The following is a 23,785-nucleotide window of genomic DNA, read 5'->3' on the forward strand; positions in this document are numbered from 1 at the left end:
ATCCATGTCACCGACATGTAAAATAAAACCACAACAGTGTACTGACCTGGATATCTAAGCTCTTCCTGCTCTTCTAGGTGAAATCAGGGTGGCTTTTGTGCTGTATAACAACCTGGGCACCTATCTCTCCACGGAGAACGCCAGCATGAAGTTGGGAACAGAAGCAATGTCGACTAATCACTCCGTCATTGTCAACTCCCCTGTCATCACGGCAGCAATAAACAAAGAGTTCAGCAATAAGGTTTACCTGGCCGATCCCGTGGTGTTTACTGTCAAGCACATCAAGGTGAGGGAGTTTGAAAAGCACTTCTTTATTTTTCTTTTTCAATCTCTAAAACAAAGTGATGCAAAAGTTGGCTGATGTGAGGCCCCCAGCAGCCCTTGATTAAATTTTGAGTTATACATTTGTTCCTTTGCACTTTGGGTTATTTATGGGGAATGTCTCTTCTATGTCGCATTAATAAAAGTAAAGAAAGTCTCCTTTGAGCTGATGCCCATTGCTCAGTTGCTGACACACGTCATTCTGTAATTAAAAACTACCAATATATTAGAATAGACCATAATATTATTTTATCATGGTGGCAGGGGATATTAGAGGAAAGTGGAATTACAGTGAAAGAGGACAGCTAGTCCTCCAGTTAGCCAAGCACAGTCATTGCAAAAGTTGATTGCTTAAAGCAATTAATTTCTCTGCTCTGCAATGCAAATGAAGCAATCTGATTTTGAGGAGTTGGTTTTGCTCTATGGCTGAAATTAATCAAGAACAAAGAACTAAGTTAGCTTTATCAAAGAGAGCAGCAACAATATAACTTTCTCTGGTATCGGCAAGTAACGCTTGACATATAAACCTCTGCTGATTGTTTGTCCAAAATTAAAAGGGTGAGAGTTACAACATGCCTCTGGGGGGAAAAAAAATATAGTGCATTTAGAAATCTCTGAAACCCTTTCATTTTTACTGCATTTATTCATTTCTTCCCCACAGCAGTCAGAAGAAAATTTCAATCCAAACTGTTCGTTCTGGAGCTATACAAAGCGTACAATGACAGGGTATTGGTCCACCCAGGGATGTCGCCTCCTGACAACTAACAAGACACACACCACATGCTCCTGCAATCACCTAACCAACTTTGCAGTCCTGATGGCACACGTGGAAGTTAAGGTAGGCATTGCGGATTCACCGGCTGCCAAGGAACTGGGCAGGAAAAGTGGCCAATGTAACACCATTCTGTTACTGCAAATGGAGCTGAGCAGGGAAATTGCTGTGTGACAGTAACTCTGACGGGATAGACCATCTGGTGTAAATCTTCCTTCTGCTATATGGTGAGACAGGAGATAGTCACACTGATGCGAAGCCTGTTGAGCTCCTGGCATGGGCAGCTCAGAGCTGAGGATGACAACTGAGCAGAATTAGCTGTTGCCACTTCCGTTGCTTACCAGTGCAGAACATCTCTGCCCCTGTACTCTGCTCTGGTGAGACCCCACCTGGAGTGCTGCGTCCAGCTGTGGAGCCCTCAATATCAGAAGGATACAGACCACTTGGAGCAAGTCCAGAGGAGGCCACAAAGATGCTCAGAGGGCTGGAGCACCTCTGCTATGACAAAAGGCTGCAAGAATTGGGCTTGTTCAGCCTGGAGAAGAGGAGGCTCCGAGGAGACCTCATTGCAGCTTTCCAGTATCTGAAGGGGGCCTACAAGGGTGCTGGGAGAGGCCTTTTTACAAGAGCCTGTAGTGACAGGACAAGGGGTAATGGGGACAAATTGAAAACAGGGAGGTTTAGATTAGATATTAGGAAGAAATTCTTCACAGAGAGGGTGGTGAGGCACTGGGACAGGTTGCCCAGAGATGTTGTGGATGCCCTATCCCTGGATGTCTTCAAGGCCAGGCTGGATGTGGCTTTGAGCAACCTGGTCTAGTGGAAGGTGTCCCTGCCCATGGCAGGGGGGTTGGAACTGGATGGTCTTTAAGGTCCCTTCCAACCCAAACCATTCTATGATTCTATGATCTCCTGGCTGGGTCCTTGCTCGTGGGGGTCCTCACTGTGCCACCAGCGAGCGTGGTGGGTGGTGGGGCAGAAGCACGCAGAGCCTGCCCCATGAGGTGCAGATTGTGTGCGCTGCACGTGTGTGCGAGATCCACGTGTGGAGCCAAAAGTGTCTTCCAGCTTCCAGAGAGGAGAAAAAGACACATTCACTGCATCTCACTATCTGACAGTGAAAAAAGGAAAGGGACACATGAAAGGGAAGCTCGTTACACCATCCTGCACAGACACCTACCCGAGGTCAGTGCATCATCAGCTAGTTCCCTTGCCTGCATTTAGGTCCATGGTGTAATTCATCCCCACTGGAGCTAAAGACGTTACTCCTGAAGGTTTCTCATGGGGAATCTGGGGAGTGAAGTGCACATTTGGGATTTTATTCGAGAACAGGAGAATGGTTGAGATGGTCCTGCATTTTCTGAGCTGTCTTGACTGTCTTTGGTTGAGAACAGTCTCAGCTGCTACAGGAAGAAGAGGAGAAGGTCCTGATGCCCAGAAGATTTTAACCTAGTGATGTTCTGTCTTACGGCATCTCTGTTTCATGTGCCTGGCACTGCAGCAGAATTCATGGCTCTGAGATGGGTATGGATCTGGCACTTTCCAGGCAGGCAGAACGTTTCAGAGCCCCATCCGTGGCTGCATAACCACACAAGCTATTATGTTTTTAAAAGACCTTTTCTCAAATAGTCTTCCAGTGTCACTCCTTTGTATATTTTTGTTCCACTTGATAATCTGAAGAGGAATGTGAAGAGCCACAATAAAAATATATTTTAAACCACCGTCATGCATAACTAGAGCTCTGCAAAAAGTAGAGAAATGGGATCCTGGCAGCACATTTGCTACAACAGCAGGGTCCAGCTGAGGGGGGCAGGATAGATCTGCTGCTGCTGCTGTTGCAGGATGATGTATCTGTTGTATTCTGCAGGAGTCACTACTGGTCTGGGAGATATGCCATTAAATAGCTGTGGCATTGTCCTGGGAGATGTCTGAAGAAATGGCCTATTCAGAGCACATGTTTACAGGTTCACAGCATTCTGCAGCTCAAGTCTGTTTGTGCCAGTTTCCCACAGCTGTTTGAATTTTCAAAAGAAATGTGTGTTTGGCTTGTTCTTACCTGCCTGGAGTTAACAGATATACCTGAGTCACTCGAGTCAGAGGTTGCACGTGGGAAATGCAGATAGCGCTCCACTCCACTGATGTGAATGAAGGCAGTCCCTGTTGCATGGCACAGATACAGGCTAGCACTGAACGAGCCTCTTCCCAAAATGCAAGTAGGTCAGACTTGCCTGCATGGCATTTCACCCAAACCCCATTAGACTCATAGCGCTGGTCTTATCTCATCTTGCAGAAAGAGAATGTGAGACCCCTGCTTGCCCATGCTCAGCCAACGGGTTGGAAAAAGCTGCAGCTGGAAGCTTCTCGAGCTCCCAAGCCAGTGTGCTATTAGCCGGTGGGTGTTTCTGGGTGTTAACAGGTGACCTCAAGACTTTCAGGTCATGTTTTACCATTTGGCTGCAGCCAGAGTGTCACTGCTGTAAAAGCCAAATTGGCTCCACTGTGTTGACTCTGATGGAACTGGACAGCTTCCTGGCATGTCCGCTTTAGCGATGATCCCAGCCCGAGGGCGAGGGCAGGTGCGTGCCCTGCAAACATCTGCAGCTCTTCCCTCCAGCTCTATCACTCTGCAATTCCCGGCAGCACCAGCCCTCTCCGGTCTGACGGTGAAGCTGGCCGTGTGGCTCTTGGCCGAGCTGGGAGGTGGCTTGTGTGACGTTCCTTATGCGATGAGTTGTTTTTAACGTTTTGGCAGCAGAGTATCTCCTGGTTTGGAAAGATGGAGGTTTAAAACTCAATGGGGGTTGTTGTCATTCACTGACTTGCACTCATCTCGTTGGCATGCTCTTTGTTGTCTTGTACAAACAGCCATTCCTTGCCTCAAAACCTTTTAGTCTTCCTGGAGGTAGAACAATCCTTGGGGAAATGATATTGCGTGGTTGTGCAGGACCTCTTACGGCAGCGTTCTGGCCGGTGATGAGGATCCTTGAAGAGGACTGACACGCACACAATAATGAATAATACTCTGGGAGTTTTGCAATAGAAACAATTTTCTCCTGTAATTGAGATTTATAGTTTACGGACTTCAGCTTGTTGGATTTTTGGATCTGTAGGGAGCATCGTTTGGTGTAATGAGTATCCACAGCCCCTTGCCTAATGAGACTGAACACTGGGCATCATGGGGAGCAGACATCGGATTCCTGCTCCTTAATCAAAAGCCAGCGCCAATTTGACAAGTGTCACTTCTGGTCACGAATGATCTCCCTCCCTGGTAGCATGGCGAAGGAGTGTGTTTTCCGGAGGAGACCTCGGTGGCTGCTCTGCGAGTTACGGGCTGGGATTTAATTATTAGTAGAGTGTATGTGGCAAGGTGGAGCTGGAAGGTAGCGCCCCTGAGGAGGTGATTGATGGCCGTCTGGCTCTCCAGCGTGAAACAGCAATATGTCTTTGTCCAAAGGGGCAGAAAATGACATTGGCTGACCACGGTGGCAGGGATTTATTGGTGTGCTTCAAGAGCAGAAGTTGTTGGAATCAATTCTAGTCTTAATAGGACAGTTCATAATTAAGAGGAGGAGATTTTAATTTAAAGATGCTTTCTGCCTGTTAAAAGATTAGTTGGGCCTGGAGTTTCTCCTGCACCTTTACTTCACTGGGGTCAATAACAGTGCCCAAGACCAAGAGCCTGCTGTGCACAGGGGCAGGATGCATAGCTGTGGGAAGAGCGATGGACCCACACCCACAGGTACCCCTCCAGCTGCTGTCAGAGCCCCAGTTTCACGGGAAGGGGACAGCGGGACCGTAATGACCTGTGAGCTGGACCTCGCTGATGCCTCATCCTGGCAAGGGATGTCTATACAGAACTGCAGCGTTCGTTACCCTTTTGGACAGTTTACCAGGAAGACTGTTTTCATCAGCTAAGAAGTTTGTATGGGCTGTGTTATGGGAAAATTATTACAGTCTTGTAGTTATTTTGTTATATGTTTAACATAGATGAGATCTATGTTAAATACCTATTTTAAAATTGGTAGGATATTTATTATGACCCTTAAATACCATAAAAACATGGTGGGTCCCATGCCATGGGTCAAAGCCCATAGCTAAATAAGCCATTCCACTCATGTAATTGCTGCAGAATTATTCAAAATTTACAAGCTGTTTTTCGTATAAGCTTGCGCTTTGCATCATATTAATTATAGCAGATGCATCTTAAATGTACCATGGGAAAAATATGCAGCCAGAAAACAAGTTCAGAGCTGGTGGGAAAATGCAATTAAAAAAAAAAAAAAAAAAACCACCAGCCAAAACAGAAAAAGCAAAGGTACCTCAGGGTAGATAAATGTTGCTTATCAGTAGGTAGTGAATGCCAGAGCTTACTCTTCTTTTAAAAATAAATAAATAAAAGAAAGAGAAAGGGAGGTGGGAAGAAAGGTATTTTAACTGTAGCAATTAATCAGAAGCTTTCAGATGTTATTCTATACCGCAAACATGTTACACCATGCTAATTATTTAGGGAATGGAAGCATAAGGCAAGCTAAGGAGAGAAAGGAATAAAAATATATGAAGTCTAAATGGAATGCAGTGGTCCATTGCCTGAAGCAATACAGCCATTTCTGATATAAAGAGCAAGCAGAAGTTATTGCGGTGCTGGCTTATCCATATATTAGCACTTGTGGGATTGAACAGCAGTGAATGAAAGCAGAAGTGGGTGCAGGGTTGCAAAAACACCCTATTAAATTATTGAAACCTCTGTGTAATGGATTTTGCAAGACAAATCATTGTGTGCCATCAAAGGGGTTAATTCTCAAAAATAATCAGGTTTTAAAATTGAAAATACAGCAGTATTTGAGCTTGTGTTAGGAACAGAAATCTGTGGCTTCGATGAACTCCAAGAGTAAGGAGTTGTAAACAGCATGTTTGGTTATACCTTGGGTTGAATACACCCATTAGGTCAAGTAATCTGTGCCTGTGGGGTCAGTTCAGAGCTGTACCTGGTAGCAGTCCTTGAGATTTTTGTGTAGGTGGGTAGTAAGTCACTCCAGAGAGTTTCCCGAGTTCCTCACCCTCAGTCTGAGACGCGTTGAGCCCTAGTTGTGTCTTGTTTCTAGTTCTGACGGGTTAGACATCTTGCTGGTCCTTGTCTGTGCGTTCCCCAAAGCCTTGACCCGGATCTTCTCAGGCAGCGACATTTGGGTGTCCAACCTGCAAAAACCTAGAGCTTGACTTCAGAAAGACGTACTCCAAGCCCTCGAATTTGCAGTTTCTTAGCTCAGCACTTAGAAATGTGAGCACACAGCAGTTTATTAGCCACAGCTTGCCTTCCCCCGGTCCAACAGAATCATAGAATCACAGAATGGTTTGGGTTGAAAGGGACCTTAAAGATCATCTAGTTCTAACCTCCCTGCCATGGGCAGGGACACCTTCCACTAGACCAGGTTGCTCCAAGCCTCATCCAGCCTAACCTTGAAGACATCCAGGGATGGGACATCCACAACATCTCTGGGCAACCTGTTCCAGTAACCTGTTTGCTCAGCATCACCCTTCTTGACTCAGAGCCTAGGGACAGCATCACCCCCCAGGGTTTCCTTGTCCTAAAATACGCAATTCAAGTACCTCCCGTTGGCAAGCACTAAGCCTTGTCCTGTGTCTTGCTACCCCCTTCCTTTCTGGCTGAGAGCAGGGGGAGTGTGAAGCCAAGGTGAAGGTAGTGGCCATGGTATGGTGGAGATGCTTTGAGTAAGCAAAGCAGCGCTGCTTTACTAAATCCAGCCCACGCGGGAGCGCAGGACGATGGATGCAATGATTGTTGCATTTTGGGGAGAAGTTTGTGGGAAAGGAGTTCTGTTAGGAGGCCTTTGTCTTGCCAAGGAAGGCAGAGGAGGAGGAAGATGGTCGGTGTATCTTGTGCAGAAGGTGAAGGCAGCTTTGAGGACTAAGGCAAGGAGAGTAAAGGTGGCTCAACTGCCTTGCAGGACTGCTCTGGGATCTGAGCCTTATTTTAAACGGCCATAGTCAGAAGACACTGATGTTGCACATGGGCTTCAGGTGGGAATTAAGCTCTTTGTTCCTGGGTTAGGACCGGATGGTGACTCTGAGGGCATTGCCTTGGCAGAGCATGGAGGTGATATACACCCATTCTGTGGGTGCTGTGTCCACTGCGGAGCAGAGCTGCCTGCCTCCCTCGGTGTATCCTGGGGGAAAAAGGAGAGGATGGGTGCTAAAGCAGTGTGATCCCCCCAGCACATATCCCCCTTGGCCACAGAGATGGGAAACTTCCCCTGGAAACCTCTCATGCCTGCATAGCCACAGCAGGGGATGCCTTTAGCCAGCCCAGACGCGCTGCAGGAGCCCGGGGGGTTCCTCCCAGCCCATATAGCCCAGCTGATGCTTTTGGCACATCGACAAAACCATTTGTTTCTTAAGTAGCCCTTTGCACTTACCCACGGAGCATTACAGCTGGTTGTAGCAGTAATCCCTCCTCAACACCAGCAATGGGGGAAGAAGGGCAGAGGGAGACCGCACAGCCCCAGATAGCTACATCAGCATCGGGTTCAGAGCTGTCCCACTTGGGTCTCTGCCCAGCCCAGCACACTGCCAGCTCCCACCAAGCACCGAGCGGTCATATCTGAGCCACTCAGTGACACTCTGCTTTTATTTACTGCTTGCTTATTCCTCCACTCCCAAACATATTACTCTTTCCGTTCCTGGAGGGACAGATTAGGCAAAGGAATGTGTCCTTTGCTGCTGGCAGCTCGGTTTGGCTGCTGTTTTCTTCTACTGATGTTTTTAATAAGGAAGGAAATGGCTGTTCATCTCAGGGAGAGCCATTCTGTCATAAGCTGACATTCCCTGGAATTTGTTTTTATTAGCTCAGCTCTGGTGTACAGGCACTGCCAGAACTGCTCATTGATTTTTCCCAGCCTGGATAATCTCTAGGCTGCCTGCTCACCCTGCTGCGGTTGCTACCAGGGCTGCCGTAACTCCTCCTGCACAGGTTTCCATCAGCATTCTCCTCCTGCCGCCCTTGGCCCCGCTGGACACAAGTGAGGCTTTGTGCCAAAGCCAGGGATATCTTTCACTGGGCTTTGGGTCAGGCTTATGCCTAAACCGTAAATAGAAAATGTACTGTTTATAGAAACCCTTTCGCTGAAGTGGATTATTTTATTTCTTTCAATTATTTCAGTTGCCCAGAGAAGCTGTGGATGCCCCATCCCTGGAAGTGTCCAAGGCCAGGCTGGATGAGGCTTGGAGCAACCTGGTCTAGTGGAAGGTGTCCCTGCCCATGGCAGGGGGGTTGGAACTAGATGGTCTTTAAGGTCCCATCCAACCCAAACCATCCTGTGATTCTATGATAATTACCCAAGAAGTTGTTCCTGTGCTGAAAACATTCTGTGTGTCAGCTTACCGGTAAAGCCAGCGTAGCTTCGTGGTAGCAACACTCCGTGGCCCGCACGCTGGGCCGTGCAGCATCGGTCTGGACAGCCGTGGTGCATTTGGGCAAGGAGGTCTTTGATGGATGCTGTCAGGAAATTGTCTCTTGGACTGATGTCTCGTATTTCCATGGGCTCTCCCGGTTCCCCAGCTCTTTGGGGAGATTATTGAGAAGTAAGAATTGGCTGCTGTCGATACACTGGTGGGTTTAGATGTATTTTGAGTGCCTTAGGGACCGTCGGGCTTGCGGGGTGCTGGAAGGGTGTCGTTAACACGTACGTTGGAGCTGTTTTATCCTCAGTCAGGGAGCGCTTGAACAGGGTAGAGAGAAGATTTGATCCTCTGGCATGTCTCTGCTGTTGAGGGACCAGACTCGGAGACGGCAACCAAGGTACAAAATCTTGGTGTGCTGTTTATCCTCTTTAAGCCTGGAACACCCTACACCGATTGTGTAAACCAAGTACGGTCCTCCCTTATTTGTCACATAGCGATCGGGTCATGGCAAGGATAACCTCACGGCCTTGAGGAGCCATTACGTTCCTCCTTTTCCCATATTATTCTGCTTTGTGGCCTGTAGCAGCACGGTATTTTACAAGTTTCAGTGCCTAGCAAAAGGTAAATACCATTTTGTTGGACTTGCTGGTATCAAAGCTCTGGGGGTACCTGGCCCGGGGGCAGCTGACACTGCCATGGAAAGGATGCCAGCGCTTACCAACTCCTCCCTGACCCATCGGCTGTGGTACCTGAAACTGGGCATCCCAGACAGGACCAAGCGCATCCCACCTTGCAAATCCAGCTCACTTCTCTTGGACTTTACTAAAAAAGATACACAATCATATTTTTTCCCCCCGAGGTGTTTTTAAATTGCTCTTGTTCACAGTTTATTGTTATTATTCCTTTTTGTTTGTTCTTTTGTGAGTTTGTTGGGTGGGGGGGGAGGGTTGTAATTACGGGGAAGTTGTTTTTATGGTTGTTTCCTAGCACTCCAGGGATGGGTGTTACGTACATAAAATTGGTATTATCATTGCAATTAATATTAAGAAGAAGAGTAGTAAGAGTGATAATACTAATACAGCAATGAAGTCTGCGTTTCTTGCTAAGCATGGTGAGCTTTGTGGGCAAACATCCTTTCCCTGAGGAAGACCATGAACCTAGATGTTAGGATGCCTCTCCAGGAGCAAAACCATCCCAAACTCCCGCATTGTGTCTTAAAGTCAGCATAGTTACGGTTTTATGATGGAAGTACAGGAGCTCAGATCTCAGAGATTCATCTCATGTAGGGGAAAAAGCCCTCAGAGAGCCTTCCCGGTGCCAGGCTGTGTTGTGGGATAGATGAATGTGTGGCACTGGCTGGAGTGGGATGGGGTAGATGGATCTGGCCAAAGTCTGCCTGGTTTCTGTCACCTCGTTACCCCCCTGCATTGGCTGCCGTGTGCTGCTCGCCCAGCCCAGGACCTCTTGGTCACTTCAGCCTGGCAGGACAATTTGAGCTGGTGGGGTTTTCAGGGAGATGTTCTCCTGCCATTCCCCAGCAGGCTCAGACAAAAGAAAGAATGATTTGCAAGGTGCCAGGTTCACATTAACATGGTTCAGAGGGATGGATGAACTGGAATGACACAGGTAAAGCAATGTGCAGCCGCCGGAAAAATGACATGCCCTTCGTCTTCTCGGTGTTCTGGGTGCTGAACAGCCATTTGTGTCATGATCTGCTGTAAGCACACAAGGATTTTGGAACTGGATGATCTTTAAGGTCCCTTCCAACCCAAACCATTCTATGATTCTATGATTTTCTTGGCCCTCTGTTGGACTTCTGACCCCTAGTTCCTTAGATATATTTTAGGATATGGCATGGCATCTAGTTGGAACTGGATGATCTTTAAGGTCCCTTCCAACCCAAACCATTCTGGGATTCTACGATACTGGAAATAGTCAGAAGGAGCTGTGAGAGCTGTTGGGGAAAGGAGCTCTCCTCTCTCCACCTCCAAGTCTCCCTGGAGAGAAAACTTCCAGTATGGAAGAGATGAAGGGGAAAGTCACTCCCCATCTTCCATTATCATTTGATGCCTATCACTCTTGCTGATCAAGCCAAAGAGCTGAAGGGTTGGAGTTGTTTCTCACGGGTGCTGACACAGCAGAGAGTATATCAGAAAGGCCCAACATTTGATGTGGCTTTATCATTGGCAAGCAGGAGAAGAAAATGGATAAATTAATCACCTTTTCCCTCCATCTGTCATAAGCTTTTGTCCCACAGGGAGGAAAATGTTTCCAGTTTGTCCTGGCTTTTTGAAGTGTGACACTATTGTATTTGCCAGCCTACATAGTGCCTAAGTCATCAAAATGCCAGGAGTGGGGGGGAATGCGAATACCACTTATAACACAGACTGGTGGGCCACAAAGCTGGGTTTCAAGCCTCTCTGGTTCTTTTTAAACCACCCCCCCGAGAATTCCAGCCAATCTTTCCCTCAGCTCAGCCCTGAACAGCCGTCTCGTGACTCACCATGTGTTTTAATTCCTTATTTACATTTTACTGAGTGATGATACCTCCAATTTCACCACTTCTGGTGGAAACCTACGGAGGTACAGGCAAGTCTTAGAGCCTTAATAAGGTAGTGGGACACCCGCAGTGTCAGGGTCCCAGCATCCCCCTCCTCTTTCTGGGAGGGACATGAAGCGTAAGCCCAGGAGCTTTTATCAGCAGAGCCCAGGGACACCTCTGCAGCCCCTCGCCAAAGTTTGTGGCTGGGTTGCCTACCTTTGCCCCTGCAACAGTGGTATGGCTTTGGGGTAAAACCCTGTTATGAGTTCATCACAGAGAATCGCTCACTTTCCAGGTTGTCTGAAAACCACTGTTTTGTTACAATTTCAAAGTAAATTTGTGTTAAAAGGTTGGTCTTTTTTTCTGGGTAGCATCCCAGAGATGAGTCCACTTCCCACGAGTTTTAATATATAGCTCCGGGGTTTGAAAAAGAAAAATCAAACTTTCTTCCTCCTTCCCTGGTGAAAAAAATAAACCCAAGACATTGAAGTGATCTCTTTCTGTCCAGAGCCTCCAAGCTCATGCGTCTCTGTGAACGTTTAAAGAGAGTCTTTTTTCACTGCTGGGGAATGGTTGTAATGGACTTGGTGGTTGTAATCTCCACAGTGTTGTTAGCATGAAACATTTTTAGACTCGGATTGCAGCGTTGGATGATTCTTTATACTGTGTGCGCACCTTTGCCGTGTTTGTGAAAGCTGCACGCAGGAATAGCGAGGACATCTTGGTATTTCCAACAACAGCATAATTGTTTCTAGGATATTTTGGGGGTCTGAGTCTGCTCAGGGCACCCGCAGCTTGCCCAGAGTCTCTGTTTCAGGTTGCATCTTTCTTGATGCAGGATTCAAGTCTAGGTCCATGTAGTCTTTTTGCTACTGATCCCTTGCACCACAGCTCGGTGAGTGGATGCCCCAGCCCTGGAAGTGTCCAAGGCCAGGCTGGATGAGGCTTGGAGCAACCTTTTCTAGTGGAAGGTGTCCCTGCCCATGGCAGGGGGCTTGGAACTGGATGATCTTTAAGGTCCCTTCCAACCCAAACCATTCTGTGATTCTGTGATGCACATGTATGGGGAAGGATTTCAGGCAGCTTCACTCTGTGTGTGAGATGGATTAGAAGTCCTGCATCATGCAGTCAATTATGGTTTTTTGGTTTTATCTCCAGCACAGCGATGCAGTCCATGACCTGCTCCTGGATTTTATCACGTGGGTTGGCATCCTGCTCTCACTGGTCTGCCTCCTGATCTGCATCTTCACCTTCTGCTTCTTCCGTGGGCTGCAGAGCGACCGTAACACGATTCACAAGAACTTGTGCATCAGCCTCTTCGTGGCAGAACTCCTCTTCCTCATTGGCATCAACCGGACTGACCAGCCGGTAAGAGGCAAAGCGCTTTCTGCTGCTGCCACAGGCTCACATCTCGATGCTTATGGGATGTTTCACCATGCAGTGGGATCTATTCCAGCACTGCCTTAGTTCCACGCATGAGTCCTTGTAGGGTCGAGCCCCTGGTTGTTAACTGGGAGTCAAATGCTGATGCCTGCTGGGATTTCAGAGGCTGTACGTGTGTTGTTTGTAAATAATGTGTGCACGTACAATAAGCAGGTTGTAAAAATGCGCTTTATTCTATACATCTTTACATGTTTATTGCCAGATTGTGTACATACCTGCCTTTGTATCTTTGAATATAATATATATATGCAGAGTTGTGTCTGGTTTAAAATAGTACACGCATATTTTCCAAGTGAAAAAAAAGTTCTTCCTTTGGAGAAAGGAAGATAAGAACTCCCTCGTTCTTACTAAGCCTCCCAGTAGGAGTAATCCCGACTGTTGCATTAACTCCGCGTGGTACAAACACCTTACGTTGCTCTTTTCAACCTGCACGCAGATTGCCTGTGCTGTCTTCGCTGCCCTCCTGCACTTCTTCTTCCTGGCGGCTTTCACCTGGATGTTCCTGGAGGGAGTGCAGCTCTACATCATGCTGGTGGAGGTTTTCGAGAGCGAACACTCCCGGAGGAAGTACTTCTACCTGGTTGGCTATGGCATGCCTGCGCTGATTGTGGCTGTATCGGCGGCGGTCGACTACCGGAGCTACGGCACAGATAAAGTGTGAGTGGGGCTTAGCATTGCTCGGACCTGGTCAGGAGAGATGGGAATGGGGATGACAAAGGGAAGTGAAGAGCCCAGAGACCTGGCAGGTAAAGGAGGCTGGTGCAGGCAGAGCTTAGCCAGGAGTCACGCCTTGCCTTATCTCTGTCTCCAGCACAGTCTGTGATGATACAGGACAAATCCTCACTCTGAAATTATTTGCAAAGGTATTTTCTTGGGGAACTCAGGCAATATTTTGTCACATCGTTGCATAATATCTTTTCTCCTATGATGAAAGGCTGAGAGAATTGGCCTTGTTCAGCCTGGAGAAGAGAAGGCTCTGGGGAGACCTTATTGCACCTTCCAGTACCTGAAGGGGCTACAAGGAAGCTGGGGGGGACTTTTTACAAGGGCCTGTAGTGACAGGACAAGGGGTAACGGGTTTAAATTGAAAGTGGGGAGATTTAGGTTGGATATTAGGAAAAAGTTCTTCCCGGAGAGGGTGGGGAGGCACTGGAACAGGTTGCCCAGAAAAGCTGTGGATACCCCATCCCTGGCTGTCCCAAGTCTTCGATTTGTCCTGTATCGGCAAGGTCATCCTTCTTCTCAAACCAGAGCATTTCTCATTTGGGTGATGAAACATTGCTTTATTCTTCCTCTTTTTTAAGTGTTCTATCAAATGAACAGAGCCTGCAAGCAAAATAGGTGGTGACTGTGGAGTGCAATAGGCTCTTTGAAATTGGAACAGCTCCATCATTTATCATTATGAATATTCTTAAATGTTTTCAGTGTTGCTGAAGCTGGTATCAAAGCACAATTTAGATGATCGTGCAAAACCGTCTAATGGAAAACAAGGGAAAACCAAGCCTTTGATTTTCTTTGCCAGCTTTGTTATAATAGTACTAACAATGTGTTTTTATTGACTGACTTTTTTTTACTTTCCCTTGTCAGGCTGCCTTGTCCCTGTCATTTTATCTGAGTTAAGGGCTCAGTCTGAAGGCATACATTGAGCTGGTGGCATTTTTAAAGCTCTTTTTTAGCATAGGTTGGGTCAGGCCATGACAGCAGTTGATATCCTGTTAAATACAACTGCAGATTTTTTGCCTGAAACCTTACTGGTATATACCAAGCTGATCCCTTGCAGAAGCAAATCTGTAGAGCAGTGGAGCTGCTCATGATCCATTACCATGTCAGCAGGTAGGCTTGTATCCCAGCTGGTTATTTGCGTCGTGTTCCTCCCATGAGCAGGAGAATAGCAACCTGAATTTGTATAAATGACATACTTTGTGGAAAGGAAGTGGCCCACACAGATAAAGGTAGGAGGGAGTAAGTTTCACAGATCTCGGCCAATTTATCCAAAGTAGTTTGACCGACTTAACAGGCCTCGGGGACAAAGAAAAAGTAACACAACAGCTGATGACAGGCTCTGGAGAAGACTGTTTCTGTCAGCTGCCACCTGCTTTCTGCTCCAACCAACTCTTCTGTTCACATTCCCTCTTCAGCAGTGTATTAGCCCCCATTGAATCAGGTATTGGAACATTCTGCCTTGTCCCTTTAGGCAGGTTGGGGATTGCTGCAGTGTTTCTAGGGAGGACCTACCTCTTCACAATGGCCTACGTGGGGTGTGTTGAGCCTCAAGGACGTTACAGCCAAAGAGCCGGGAGTCTGGCTCCCTGGAAAGCCAGTCAAGATACTCCTCCACCTCTGCATCGCTGGAGCTCTGTCCCCATCGCTCCGGTTCGCAGTCTGGTGGTTCCGTGACTGCCTTCCCCGTTGGTCACCCCGTGACTTTTGCAGGGTTACCATCGCAGGGCTTGTAGCACCAGAGTGATCCTTGTGACTTCTCTCTCCGCCTTGTGGGCTGCTTACCAAGAAAACCCAGCGTTGCAGCTACTTTGTGATGAAAGCTAGCCCCAGCTGCTTTCCCTGACAGTGCTCTGTAGCCGTTGGGTGTTGAAAATGTCGGACTTTGTTCCCTCATCGTGAAAGGACACAGCTCTCCTAAAGCACCATGGCAGCTTTGCATTGCTGGAATGTTCCCACTGCTGTTAAAGGAATATATGGACCTTTTCAAAGCACAGCAAAATAAACATATTCCATGGGATACGCTGCCTTTTCCCAGCAGACCTTGGGTGCCCGAATGTTTTAATGGCCTGGGAGGAACAGGCAGAAAGTTTGGCTGGAATTCAGTGGAGGCAAACAACAAAACTTTGCTGTCTTTGTGTTGAGGAGGCAGCCGTCCTGTGTCTGTGCCAGTAAGATCTCTCTCTCTCTCCACAGCATAAAGCAGTATTTTTAATGATTGAACATGTAGAATCATAGAATCATGATTACATCATTAAAAATACTGCTTTATGCTGTGGAGAGAGAGAGAGATCTTACTGGCACAGACACAGAACATGTATACATAGTATTTTGCAAATAAATATTTACAGGGATTTGCAGAGCCTAAAATATTTATTTATAATCTCTAATTCCAGAGTGCACAATTTCATCACGTACTCATAGTCGAAAATAAAAAACATACAATATGTTTTGTATAACTATCATGCTCCATCTGGTTGATGGATGATGATGTATTTTTCTGTATAATGTTATTAGAAGGGTAGAACTGATTAGAATTTGTAGTGAACTCTATGCCAGGCATACATAATTTGATTGCAAGAAGTTGCTTGGTTTTGCTGGGTTTTGTAAAACATCCTCTGGAATATATTACTTGCCTCCCTCCATTATTTATTGCATTTGTTTAAGCAGGACTTATGGAGCTGTTAGTGTTATTTGTTTTTTGCCTGGCATTTGGTGCCACCATTCATACATCTCAGAATGATTTGCTTAGACACCCGATGTAGGTTTGCTTGATTTCATTTTCCTTTCTAAATCCATCCCGCCTGTAACACATGCCCAGATTACATAGCCAGGAACAGGCAGTTGTTCCTCTCTGTTTCTTTGTTCATCACTTGGGGCTTGTGATTTTCTTAAGCATCCGGTGGCCTAGTATTCACTTTGGCATTTTGGAGTAGCTGCCCAGTAAAGATACTCTCTTACACTTAATTATCCTTTCCCTTTAACTATTTTTTGGTTTAGGAGCAGTTCAAACCACTCATGTTAGGAGATAATTTGCTTTTATAACCCAGCAGCAGCGTAGTGATTCCATGAAAAGACCATCCCATTCAGGCCAGCAGGGACTGTTCCTATGCACAAGCTGAGCCGCGTTGGGCCATTTCCCCCAAATAAATCAGGAAATGTTGCATGTTACCTGGTTCTGATTGTAATTTCTAAAGTAAAGGTGGAAAGCAGGAAGCCCCACTGCCGACGGTCTGGTCTCCCAACACTGCTGAAGCAATTCTGGTGATACTCACCTGAACTTCCATGAGACCATTTCTGATGGGCCGAATCCTCAGCTGCTGAGTCTTAAATGGCCACTTCTCAAGTTTTGCTGCTAAAAAGAAGACACTGAGATGGCAGATATAAAACGTTACATCATTTGCCTTGTCCTGTGTGTTAACCAAATCCATCCACCTCCCGGCCAGGTCTGCTGTCAGACAGTGTGGTGGGAAACACAGCGTGGAAAACAGCATTTGCAGTTGTGTTTGACAACAACTTGTGTCCAAAATTCAGTAAGAGCTGGATGAAGACTTCGGCAGCCTCCCTTTGAGAGGACTCACTCAAGTCGCAGGCCATCCAGAATGGGCAGTGAGAAGCTGTTCCATATTCCTACACTGTCCTGGGTTTCCCAGCAATGCCTCTTAGAGATGTCAGAGGAAAGCAGCTAGGCTTTGAATGATTCCATATATTTTAGAAAACGCACTCGTAGGTATATTCATCCACTGGTGATCAAATTCATCGTGACAGGAATCTCTCTATTGTTTCTCCCCCTTTTGGTATGCTATAAAGCGGGATATCCATGGTAAGCAGTCCAGCTGTCAGAAAGCGAATTGAAAGCCTGGCGTATGTACACAGCCTCCAAGTCCGTCAGCCAGCCGCCGACGTTCTACGCATGTTAATGTGGCTGGGAAAATAGCTCCCAACAATACGGTCTGTCTTGGGTGGCTCCACTGAACTTGTTTTATTTTCAGCGTCCGTGCCAGGTATTTGGAGGAGGAAGCGTGAGCCATGCGGCTGCTGGACTGCGTTAAGCAGAACCTATATTGCAGCCTTGAAAGGCATGTCTTGTGCATACATATCCCGTTGCTGCACCCAGACAAGGAGGCTGTACAGCCACGTGAAACAAACCACCGAGCTCCCTCAACAACACGATATGTTTAGGGCTCTTCAAATTTTATGGTCCGATGGCAGCTAATGATTGTTTATTGGTTATATTTAATGCACACCAGGGATAGTTTAGTATTTGATTTCTCTTCATGCAGAAAATAGAGTAAACTCTTTGTAGTCTTTATTACTTTGGAAAAGCTTTAGATGAATATAGCAACTTGTCACTGTGGAAAAGGAGGAAATTAAAAAGTAAAGGGAAAGCAGCGCCACGGAGCTCGTTACGAGCGCTGAATACGCCGGTGTGACTCTTGGAAGAAGCAGTGGGGTTTTGAGCAGCGTTCCCTGCACCCGCAGCCTTTCAGATAATCCGTTTTTCCTTGTATTTAGCCCTGAAGCAGCTCGTTGACTTAATGGCAGCAGAGCCTAAACTTGTAATGCGGCAAGTCGGTGTTCGCGGTGCAGCTGCGCGTGGGGGGTCAGAAGTAACTCGGCAGCCCAAGATTAGCAACTTTGGGAAGTGAGTTGCCTGATTGCTTCCTTGTTTCGAGGAGCTCATTTATGCAGTTCATTGTGCTTGTGGATTTTTGTCTTCTAAGGGAAGAAAAGCTCAGTGTGGTACTTGTCTGATTAGCAATTTACAGCTCCTCAACGCAATTGGCAGGATGCCCATGTTTTGATGTTTTGGTCTTAATTTGCATTTTTAATGAGGTATGACTTAAACAGGTTCAAAGTTGCATCTCTTCCTGATGACCACAGAAAAATAGGGCTTTTTAAAGTCCCTCTGCGGATTAGAGGCAGTCCCGCAGCTTCCCGTGCAGTCGCCCAAGGCTCATACACGGTTTCACAGAAAGGCGATTTTTCTAATCAAACAAGTAAAAAATGACATCACGTTCTTTAAAGTGTGCAGAGAGGTAAAAAATAAAAAAGGCTTCTCTGGTTTTCACAAGCTGTGCTCTTGCTCAGGTGAAGCCGTCTCTCGTTGGACCCTCTTGTTCCATGCCATCCCCCGCTTATCCCAAGGGTGCAGGACCTGGCTCCTTGGCTTTTTCCCATTCCCAGAATCCATCTCTTGTCATTGAATTGTGCTCCACAACCAAAGAGACAGACTTTTTCAGGGAACGAGGTGGAAAATTTCATCCATTTGGCTGACTGGAAAGGAGACCAGTTGCTCTGTGCTTCTTCACTCAGCCCAGCACGGCTTTTCCTTCTTGCCATATTCCAGCTTTGACTGATTTCCTCCCTGTCCCGAACCACGTGAAGTCAAAAACAGCTGCACCAGATGTGACCATATGGCTGGCCATCGTGCTTTAAGGAATAAAGGGTTTATGTCTTTCCTCTTCCCTGGGCTTTCCAAAAGCCAGCTCCCTCTTTATGCTGATGGAAAACCAAGTGGCATGGCAATTAAAATCATAGAATGGACACATTTATCAGAGAACGGTTTGGGTTGGAAAGGAACCTTAAAGATCATCTAGTTCCAACCCCTCTGCCATGGGTGGAGCACAGCTCCTGTGCCGCAGGGGCTGGGGGATGTTTTGAATGTTAAACTGGCAAAAAATTCAATTTTTTTAAATTAAAAAACCCCAAAACCGACCCTCTGAGCCCCCTCCCACACACTCACACTCTTATTATCAGCAGAAAGAAGTCGTGGGTCTGTGTATTCCCTGATTTATATGTGGCATAAGCGCTAGTCACATTTTTTCCTATAGGATGGGGCAGGTATAAAGTCTGAAATGCCATGTAACGCGTGAGCTGCTGCTCTGCGGACGTCTCTCTTCAGGGATGGGGGAGGACTCTTTCAGGGACTTCATTATCCTCGAAACCTCTATTCCTTTGTCAAATCTAGTTGCAATCGGGAGACATTGCAGGTGTTATTATGGGTGATACACAGATGTCATAATCGCATAAACCCTTTCCTACAGGAAATCACACTCAAATATGTTGCTGGTCACTCGTGTTGTTCCATTACCAGCTGCATCTAAATCACCTTGAACTTCAGCAGCCGCAGAGGAAACAAGATTTCCCTGCAATCGCTCAGAAAGCCTCTGTTTGCCTCTCGCATTAAGATTTTGATGCCGTCGCGTGAAGATTTTGGATGAATGACAGCAGCAGGAGTTCAGGAGTGACGGTCACGGAAGTGGCGGTATTTTAATTTGTGACAAATGACAGTCTGACCGTATATATCTCGATACATCTTCAAGACTGACGAGACCTGAAATTTATATGGTCAGGGGGAGAAGTAAGAAGCTGTATCTGCATCTTTGAATTTATTCATATCTTGGCTTCTCCCAGTCATAAAGGCTCAGGGCATGTTTTATTCTCCCATCAGGCAGCTCCCGCTGGTCTCTTCCGTGGGGGTGCTGGCACAGACCTTTCTGCCTGTTGCAAAGTCCATTAGAAGGGAAAAAAAAAAACCATCCAGCACGTGTGCACTAGAGCTGTCATTTGTGAGAACTGCTGTCTCTTCCACCGTGATAAATCTGTATATACAGTTCCTGTCGCTTGCCTAATTATGAAATTCCATCGGATGTTTAGCATGATTGGGGTTTTATGCTTTCTTAGTCCTCTGTGTATAAACAGAGCTGTGATTTGCGGCGTTACAAACGTGACAAGATACTATTATTTTAAACACCGTGCGAAACTTTCTTGGAATTCATATTTGTCTGTCTTGTAACCAGTCACTTCCATTTTGTCTTCCTGTCGCCTGGAATGAACTAGGAATGGAAATGTAATTTCCCAGGAGCCTTAAAAAATGTGGGGAGTATTAAATGCGGTTGAAATTAAGCGATTAATAATTTAGTTTTAGGCCATGAATCAACTTCATGTGATAGCCCAGACCATATGCAACCCTCAAAACATCAGTGGAAACAAAACACTCCGGAGGTTCAGGGAAATAAAACGCTCTAAAGGGGAAGTTGCTTGAACCTAATTAAACCTCAGCCTTCTGTTATCCAAATCGTGCTTCCTGTTTGCACCAAATTTGCTCTGATCTGCTTGCTGGAGAAATGTCATCTCGCCTGACAGTTGACAGACAGCTTGCGTCGCATCGGAGCCGGGGAGGGAAGAGGAGCTCAAAGCAAAAACTGAGCTCCGTGGATGCTCATCTGACCCCTTCCTTAAGAAAACCCACCGATTTAAGGGTTTTTTTCCAACAGATGCAAAATGCCTTAACAGCCAGGCCTTGTGCCATTTTCTCCCTGCTTCCTCCAGAGGTAATTATCTTACTCCATCAATAGCGCTGTCAGAAATTGGGCACATAATTCAGCATTTAAATGAACAAGCAATGTAATATTTCCTGTCTCCCACCGGCGTGTTTTGCAGCTCACATTCTTCTCTGTCACTCGCTCACTCTTGATGTATGTCCTGGGTGCAGTCCTTGAATGCCTTCTCTCCCCTGTGTTTCATTACAGATGTTGGCTCCGACTTGACACCTACTTCATTTGGAGCTTTATAGGACCGGCGACCTTGATAATTATGGTAAGAACTCCTAATTAACTACTCCATCTCTCAGGTCAAGAAATAAAACTTTTGCTGTCTCTTTACTCTTTATCTTTAATTTACACAGATTAATTTGAGAAAGGCATGTTCTTCTTTGACCCCACCTGGCACAAGCAATTAGACCCTCATTACGAGAGGCTCTTGGCATTGCAAAATACTTGAGCAAAACGGGCCGGGGAGTGTTGGAGCGGGCGCTTTGCAGTTTGGTTTCTACCACTGGCCATTTAGAAGTGCCAAATTCTGTTTTGATGCCACGCTGCATCAAAATGCCCTGGGTTGGAATTCCAGAGCGAAGGTTTGCATTGATCATGCAAAAAAAGGGAAATCTGGGATGGAGGGAAGGAAATAAACTCCAAACTGGAGGGGAGGTTTGGTGGGGGGTTTTCCTCCGTGACAGAAGTTGAAGCTCATCTGACTTCACGCTTAGCACATTGCCAACGTATCAGCTAACACAGCAACAAGGTAGAGAACCCCACTTTAGAGGCAGTTGGAGTTTTCTTCTGCTTTAATCGCTACAATATGGCTTAAATAAACCATCCTTTGTTTGGAATAGACTACGGCTTGGCTAACGCAGCAAACCAGGCACTTGCACTTCAATGCAGGCATTGTCCCTGCTTCTGCTTTTCCTGCAGCTGGGGGCTGTGTGAGCAGCCGTCCACATCAGGGAGGGGGCCGCCCCACCAGCTACAACTGTTGGGTTTCTTTCCCCTAAGCAATTCATTCACAAAAAGTTATCTTCCCTTTTTGATTATATCTCAAGCCCTGACCTGGGCTCTTGGGGGAACACCTTTCCAGGAGCTGTCAGCCTTCTTAACATTGAGGTGTTGAAACACCATCGTGTGTTTTACAGACAACTCAAACTCCTCTTCCTTTATATTTTTCAACTTTGCGTTGTGCTAACCATCTTCAGCAGTCGTGGTTTCCCTGCCCATCTCCCCCGTTACTCCGTATCTAAAAGATATATTCACAGAAAAAGTTGCATTTTTGCTTCGTTACGGTGGAGCTGGCTAAGCAAGATGCTTGGAATGACTTTCCGTGACTGTGCACCGCTCAGAGCCATTAAAGCAGATAGTTTTAATTTTCCATAACATCATTTGAAGCACCACAGTTGATGTTGGAACCAGCCCCGTGTCAGTAACAAGCACACTGCCACGGCTTCGGTAGTGCGGTGGCGTACCGGCTCTGCAGTCTCCAGGCCAGCTTACCTTATAAAATGCTTGGCAATTTGCTGTGATTCTGTCACTATAAAACTGTAACGAGGGCTAATTTCCTACAGCAGCTCATCTGTTGCAGAGAAGCAGCTGACTTTCTCCCCATCACGTTGTGCTGTGTCGTGTAACCCTTATGTTTTTTTTCCTTCCCCCCCCATCACAGCTTAATGTCATCTTCCTTGGGATCGCGCTCTATAAAATGTTTCATCATACTGCCATACTGAAACCCGAATCTGGATGTCTTGACAATATCAAGTAAGTGATTGGTTTTGTTTCTTTCTCTCTGCCTGTTGCTGCCTTTTGCTGTTTGTGTCCCCGTTCCTCTCTGAGGATCGTACAGGGGCGCCGACTCTGCCGGCAGCAGCGATAACCAGGGGCCATACGTTGGGTTATGGCACTGAGAGTGGTTTCTAATAGGTACCAACAAGCGACTGAGGATGCAACTCCATCTTTGCTGGGATATGGCTGCCAGTGATGGCATTTTTCATTCAGTTCTACATGAAGTAAAGCAAAGTTGCATTTGCCATCCTTGAACCAAGTAACCTCCTAGTCCTACATAAAAGGAAATCGTGCCCAATAATTACCGGCTAATTATTGCAGTCTCTACAGGGAAGGTGTTGAAATTGTTGATCATTACTATTTCTCTGTGCTCTGAGGGCGGCAGCCTTGCTTCTTTTCTGTTTGTTTTGGCCCCTGACAGGTTTAATGACTCAAATTCTCTCCAGAATCTGATTGGTTTCAGCCAAGTTATCAGCAGTTTACCTGGGGATGCCCACATCGGAGGATGTGCTTGCCAGCCAAGGCATGTTCTGCCCTTGGACCTGGTTAACGTCTGAGCCTGGGCATCTGACTGTCTGGCAAGCTGCTTCGTTATATTGATAGAGTATTAGTCTCCGTCAGTGCCTGTTTATTCAAGTACATCTGGCTTTAATTGCTCGCTTCAGAAATACAAGTGGGATTTCAGGTGCAGGGCGTGATAAGATGGGGAGCCTGCTAATTAATAAAACCATCTAATGAACTTCAGGAGGAGGAAATTGCTAGGAGTCAGTGCTTTCCTGCCCACCCAGAAAAGGAGAGTGTTGTGCAAGACGGCTGGAAGTTGGTTCTCTCCTCTCATCCATGGTGGGAGCAGGAGGAGAGGTGTGAGGGGAGCTCATTAGGAGACAGCTGAATCGCACAGTTGCAGGGCAGTTCTCTGCAAGGTTATTGTTCTTACTGCTGAGCAACTCTCGCCAATGCAGGTTTCATTTAAACTAGGTCAGTCTCCCCTTAAAACCTCCCCGGCAGGGCAGGATTGCACAACCCGTCACGGTCCTTTGGATGAAGTTTTAGTGTCTTAGCTGCTTCCCCGAGGGTTGGGAGGAAAGGGGACTGGAACCCGTACAAATGCAGGAGACCGCAGTGAGCTTGGGGACCCGCAGGGCGCAACTCCCCCAGGTTGCGGGCAGGCTGCTCTGTGGTATGCCTGTTTCTCCTGCCACCGCCCAGAGATCAGATGAAATTGGATGAGCAGTCCCTCCTGGATGTCCAGGACTGATCCCAGCACGTTAGTCTTTCATTCGGTCTTGGATGAGGCGTTAAAGGAATGGTACATTTAATAACACTTATTAACATGACTCCTCGTTACGCAGTAGTGCTATGGGATTGCTCACTGAGAACAGTCTTTCTGAGGTTACCCACACAAAATCTGTCTAGAAAGCCTTGGAGTATGACATTTAAATTAAAAACTGGGAA

At 46.6% G+C, this 23,785-nt stretch overlaps 1 protein-coding gene across 1 annotated transcript; it reads left to right on the forward strand.

Moving 5' to 3' along the window:
* Positions 1 to 77: 77 nt before the first annotated feature.
* LOC104516002 (latrophilin-3-like) lies at positions 78 to 13,154 on the forward strand (the record flags this gene model as incomplete). Its single annotated transcript, XM_010160189.1, has 4 exons — positions 78 to 286; positions 983 to 1,159; positions 12,213 to 12,422; positions 12,934 to 13,154. Coding segments are annotated over 4 exons (817 nt in total), but the record flags the coding sequence as incomplete, so codon positions are not given.
* Positions 13,155 to 23,785: the final 10,631 nt, after the last annotated feature.

This window comes from Eurypyga helias, unplaced genomic scaffold (genome assembly GCF_000690775.1).
Source record: "Eurypyga helias isolate BGI_N326 unplaced genomic scaffold, ASM69077v1 scaffold9591, whole genome shotgun sequence".
Taxonomy (NCBI): domain Eukaryota; kingdom Metazoa; phylum Chordata; class Aves; order Eurypygiformes; family Eurypygidae; genus Eurypyga; species Eurypyga helias.